The sequence below is a fragment of the Marmota marmota genome, unplaced genomic scaffold, assembly GCF_001458135.2.
Source record: "Marmota marmota marmota unplaced genomic scaffold, marMar, whole genome shotgun sequence".
In the NCBI taxonomy this organism is placed as follows: domain Eukaryota; kingdom Metazoa; phylum Chordata; class Mammalia; order Rodentia; family Sciuridae; genus Marmota; species Marmota marmota.
The window spans coordinates 984765-990283 of record NW_026000222.1 but is presented as its reverse complement, the minus strand read 5'-3'; the positions used below and the strand labels follow the sequence as shown (position 1 = coordinate 990283).

The following is a 5519-nucleotide window of genomic DNA, read 5'->3' as shown; positions in this document are numbered from 1 at the left end:
GTGAGACTGGCCTNTAAAAAATACACGGGAAGAAAGCCCTAGGCCCTGGTCACCTGGGGGAACAGGAAGACCTGGAGCAGGCCTGGAGGTGCAGTGAGCAATGGCTAACTCTGATGTCCTGGCCCCAGGCTCTCCCCGGGGCCTTTGGTCTTCAACGAGAGGCTTGTGTTTGGAGAGGGAGGACAGGACGGACGGCAGCCCATGGTAGCACCCTGGTTGGCCTTCAGTGTTGGCTGTGGTCGGGACAAAACCAAGTGCATGTGCCCGACGCCCATTGTCCTCTCCTTCCCAGCAGAACCCCAGCTTTACTGGAGACTGTTGGCCAGATAGACAGCAGTCCCCCACTCTGGCACAGCAGGACAGGTCGTCCAGGCCTCCAAGTGCATGCTATTGCCAGAGAACCGCAGGTTGACAGCTGACAACTGCAGGTTGCTTGAACTCAGGTTCAATCTGAGCCACGTCCCCAGCCCTATCCGGTATTTTATTTAGAGACAGGGTCTCACTGAGTTGCTTGGTGCCTCGTCGTGGCTGAGGCTGGCTTTGAACTCACAATCTCCCCGCCTCAGCCTCCTGAGCTGCTGGGATTCCAGGCGTGTGGCACCACACCTGACAGGAGAGACCATTTATAAGGGGGTTCAGCTGGCTATGGAGTATCCTTCACCATGTCCTATCTGGAACATTGGTGTGATGGCTGGAGCTCAGATACTCCTTCTAAGGGCATGAGGACAAGATTCATGCTCTGAGGATGGGGATCAGTGCTCACTGAGCCTGGACCTGGCTGGCATGTGGCCCTGGACTGTTTACCTTCAGCTTTTTTCATGTAAGAAAACAGACTCCTCTTGCTCAAGCTGCTGTGTGGGTGTTCTGTCAGGGTGGCCAGGCCACTCCGGAGTGTGCTTCATGCCAGGGGTTTTCCCACGCGTTGTTAGGTGGCCTCCCCATGTTAAGCTCTGGAAGACCAGAGTTAGGAGTAATCATGTGTGGACGGGAGCTGCAGCAGGGTCCACTCACTCTGCCCGAGTGCAACCTGTCGCCCGGCTCCCCTCCAGGTGGCTCTCCAGGGCTGCTCCCTCAGCCTCCCTGTTAGTGGCCACCGTGTGTGGCCAGAGCCATGGCACCTCCACACAGCGGCAGTGCTGGAGGCCACGCTGGCTGAGGAGGGCCGTCATCTCAGCCCCCGCCCCCCCAGCCTGCGCAGGTCCCCGACCCCTGGGAAAGGAGGGCTTCCTGGTCCCCAGAGGAGTGTGCTGCCTCATGGCCCAGAAGACGGCTGGGCATCAGACAGAAGGCAGCCCCTGGGCCCTGGGGAGGGAGGGTGGGAGGATGGGCGGGCCGGAGCCCCACCCCACCACCTCCTGAGCCTCAGCCCAGGAGTGAGCCTGCTGCAGCCCCTCCCCCAGTGGCCCAGCAGGCTCCTCTCTTGGCAGGACCTTGACCCTCAGCCTCTTGGGCCCCACCTGGGTGGGCCTGCAGCCCTGAGTCCTCCCTGGAGCCAGATGCACCTCCCCCCCAGGGCGGGCCACTTGCAGACTGCACTGTCCATCGGGTGGAGCAGACCCAGGCCAGCTGGACGTCTGACTCACCAGACACAGGGGCCTAAGGAGTCAGAGCTGCGCCAACGCGTCCCCCAGGTGGCCTTGAAGCGGCTCCTGCTCTGGCGATTCTTGGCCCCTTGACTGGGCGTGTCACTCCTGCTCTCCCCCTGCCTGTCCTGTCTGGTGTTTCTGGGTTCAGTGTCATGTGTCACTGAACCTAGGGTCGAAGGTCCCCGGGTAGTCCAGGAGAACCTCAGCTGGAGGCTTTTTCCCCCTGTACCAGGGATTGAACCCAGGGCGCTTTCCCACTTAGCCACATCCCCAGCCACCCGCCCCCCTGCTTTTTAAAATATTTTATTTAGAGACAGGGTCTAAGTTGCTTAGAGCCTAAGTTGCTGAGGCTGGCTTTGAACTCTGATCCTTCTGCCTCGGCCTCTAGAACCCTGGATCACAGGCCTGCGCTGTGATCCCAGCTTTATTTTTGTTTTGAGAGGTGGTCTGAGTTACCCCGGCCGTCTCACATGCCCCATCCTCCTGCCTCAGCCTCTTAAATAGCGGGTTACAGGTGTGCACGTCATGCTTCACAGAAAGAAAGTCTCTGAAAGTGTGTTGAAAGGTTTCTGGATGACTCAGGTGTGACGGCCACACCTGTGATCCCAGCTAGGACTCTGTCTCAAAAAATAAACAGGACTGGGGATTGACCAGTGGTAAAGTGCCCAAGGCTTAATCCTGTTCAAAAGAGAGGCTTTCCAGGGTCTGGAATGGAGCTGGGGCTCAGTGGTAGAGCGCTTTCCCGGCACGTGTGAGGCCCTGGGTCCGATCCTCAGCACCACATGAAAATGAAATAAAAACAAAAGTGAAGGCAGTGTGTCCATAAACGACTAAAAGCTACCGAAAAAAGAGAAAGGACTTTGCAAATGAGTTCACACTGACGGATTTTGGAGGTTGGGACGTGGCCCTGTTTGGGGCACCACTCCCCTTGCTGGAAAGGCCAGCGCTGACCCAAGATTACGAGGGGACAATGGGCACAGGTCCCCAGCAGCGAGAGCCTCTCCTGCTGGATGGAAAGCTCCGCCGGGGACGGAGGCAGACCCACAGCCTGGCCCTGCTCCCTGTGGGCTCTGGGCACAGAGGACCCAAGTGGCAGCTTTCTCAGGACACGGTGCCCGGGGGGTCTCCACTTCTGCTTCCCGACCTGACCAGGGGGACCTAGGCCAGGTGCCTCCAGGGGTGGGGGGGCCAGTGTGCCCTGGCCCTCAGCCACGTCCCACGGCGCCCTCTGGAGTCCGCCCGGAGGAGCACGCCCAGTGAACTTGGAGGCAGGAGACCTGTCGTCAGTGCTTTTAAAATATTCAGATTTAATATAATTTATGCTTTATTCTAAGACACACAGGTTTCTCTTTTTCTTTAAAACTATCGGTTGAAGAACCAAGTCATCCCATCCCAGCCCCAGGGATTCCTGCCCCTCCTCCTGCTCCCCACCCACATCTCCAGAGCCCCAGGCTGCCACCCACTGGCTGACTGTGTAATTTGTGGCAGTGGCCGTGGGGTCCAGACCACCCTGGTGGACGGTCCAGCCACACAGACCTGGCCATCTGGAACATGTATCCCCCAGGGAAACTTGGCTATCTCCCTGACTGCACCCCTCTCAAAACGCTGTGCCTTCAGTACGGCGAGAAGCGCGGAGAGGCTCTTCCATGGGCCCTGTGGGAACAGGGAGGCCCACGGTGAGGACACCGGGCAGGGGGATGAGGGCCTCTTGAGAAGGTCCCAGGGAAGGAGGAGCCTGATCTGGCGGTTGCCATGTGTCCAGATGCCCATCTGCCAGGGCCGCCCTGCCATGGACCATGGCCTCACACCAGGGTGCTGCTGAGCCTGGTGGGACCCAGGGGGCAGCTCTCCAGTCCGGCAGGGCCCTCGGGCCCTTATGCAGGCCCCTGGCTCAGCACCCTGGGCAGCCGAGTCCCATCGCCCGATCTCCAGGCCAACACCCACACAGCCCACTCACCAGGGCTGCCCACGAGGTCTGAACCGGGACCGGCACTGGAGGTCACTGCACAGGAAGGCGGCCGCCCTGGAGGCCGAGGGCCCCCGCAGGCCCCCACGGTCTGTGGAGCTGATCCCTGGGAAGTTGGTCCTCTTGGGCAGCACCTGGCACCAGAGGCCACATGAGTTCCGGCCCTGTCCCTGCCTCCTCCTGGCCAGGGTGGCCTGGCAGCAGCCTCAGGCTGGGCCCAGGGCTTGAGGCTCCGAGCTTCTCCGGATGCCCATGTAGGCCTACAGCTCCCCTTGCACCTGGCTGCAGCCATGGTCACGTGACGTGCCTGGTGCTCACCCTTGCAGAGGGAGGAGAGTGTCTCCTTCAGGCCACACCCAGAACAGGTCCAGCTTTGGGAATGAGGGCCTGAGGCTCCTGCCATGCCCTGCCCTGGCCTTGCCCTGCCAACCTGCCCAAGGCATACAAAGAGGGCTTGGCTGGGACAACTGTGTGTCCTTGGGTAGGTGGCCAGCCTCTCTGTGCCCGTTGGCTCCATTCCAAGGATTCGCGATAAGAAGTGCTCGGCACTGCAGTGCACTGGGTGGCCTAGAGGTGTGCAGGACGCCAGAGACAGGTACCTTGATGACCCGGCCCCGGAAGATGCTCTCGTCCAGCTCCATGGCAGCCTGGGCTGAGCTCTTGGTGGCAAACTCTATGTAGGCATAGCTGAGGGCAGCATGGGCACAGTGAGGACCCAGTCTTGCTGCCCACCCAGCCTTGCTGTCCCCCCCGGCCCTGCCCGAGGCCCTGCACCGACCCCTTGGGGTGTCCCGAGAACTTGTCGCACAGGATGGTGACGCGGTAGACCTGGCCGCAGTGGTGGAAGTGGGCCTCCAGCTCCCTGGCCGTGCCCCCATAGTCCACCTGCTGTGGCAGGGCAGCGCTGTGGGGCTGGGCTTGCACAGATCCCGCCCCTCGGGGGTCTCCTTGGCTGAGGGCTTGGGAGGACCCCCAAGACTGGGCCCCTGGCCGGGGGTCATCGAGGCCCTGGTCCCCAGAGGACAGGCTGAGAGGGGTTCCCCCCACCCCCCTCGGTGCACTCAGGCCTTGGGCCTTGGCTCAGGCGAGGGGCACAAGGCTTGTTAAAGGTGGTAAACCTCACCCGAAGATCCCACTTGGTGGCACTGGGGAGTCCCCACGTGGGACAGCAGGCCCATGTTGCCCCCAGGGGACAGACGGGCCCACCCCATCCTTCCTGGAGGCCAGATATGCCCCCTCCCTCCATCCCTCCATCTGGTGAGTCCCAGCCACAGAGGACACTAGTGTGACCACCTGCCTACCCTGGGGTCTGCGCCTTCGGGAGGGACGAGCCCTTGCTGCCCTCCCCCCACTCACGTTGCCCACGTAGATGGATCTGTGGTCAGCCTCCACCTTCTCCTTGGGGGTCCCAGGGAAGGGGCAGCCTGTGGAGACAAGGCCTCAGGACCAGAAGGCCCCCCACAGTGGGCACCTCCCATCTGGGGTCCATTCCCCACCCCTCAGGGAAGGTCGCCCTGCTCTGCGGGGGTCTTGGGGCTCCTACCTGTGGTCCCAGGGCTGCTTAGCAGCCGCCCAGTCCCTGTGCCGTCCTCTGCCCTGGTCCTGCCCTGGATGCTGGGTGGCTCCGGCCGCTGCTTCGCCTGCTCCAGGGCCCATAGCTTCAGCCTGATGGCCTCCAGCTCTTGCAGCCCCTGCCCGCAGTCAACCTGGGAGGGGGACAGCCTGTGGGCCCTTCCAGAGGGAGGGCAGCTGTGGCCGGCCAGCCCTGGCAGAGGGTCACAGCCCCTTCGGGGCAAACCCTTCTCTGGACAGGATACAACCTCCTGGAGGGAAGCTCCTGGGCCCACGGACTCCACCCGAGGCCTCCCCAGCTGGAGGCGCTCGCCTCAGTGCCGCCTCGCCCAGGCGGGTGGGCCCAGCCCTCGGCCACCCCGCAGGGTGCTACCTGGTCCGGCCCTGGGCTCTCG

General features: G+C 62.2%; 1 protein-coding gene across 1 annotated transcript in view; it reads right to left on the bottom strand.

Annotated features, from left to right (window-relative positions):
* Positions 1 to 2998: 2998 nt before the first annotated feature.
* Positions 2999 to 5519, bottom strand: part of Cbfa2t3 (CBFA2/RUNX1 partner transcriptional co-repressor 3) — an 81072-nt gene continuing 78551 nt past the window's right edge. The window contains exons 12-14 of the mRNA XM_048792398.1: positions 4381 to 4389; positions 3544 to 3635; positions 2999 to 3239 (exon numbers count right to left, since the gene is read on the bottom strand). Coding sequence (XP_048648355.1) covers positions 3200 to 3239; positions 3544 to 3635; positions 4381 to 4389 — 141 coding nt within the window. The 3' untranslated portion in view covers positions 2999 to 3199. The remainder of the gene's footprint in view (positions 3240 to 3543; positions 3636 to 4380; positions 4390 to 5519) is intronic.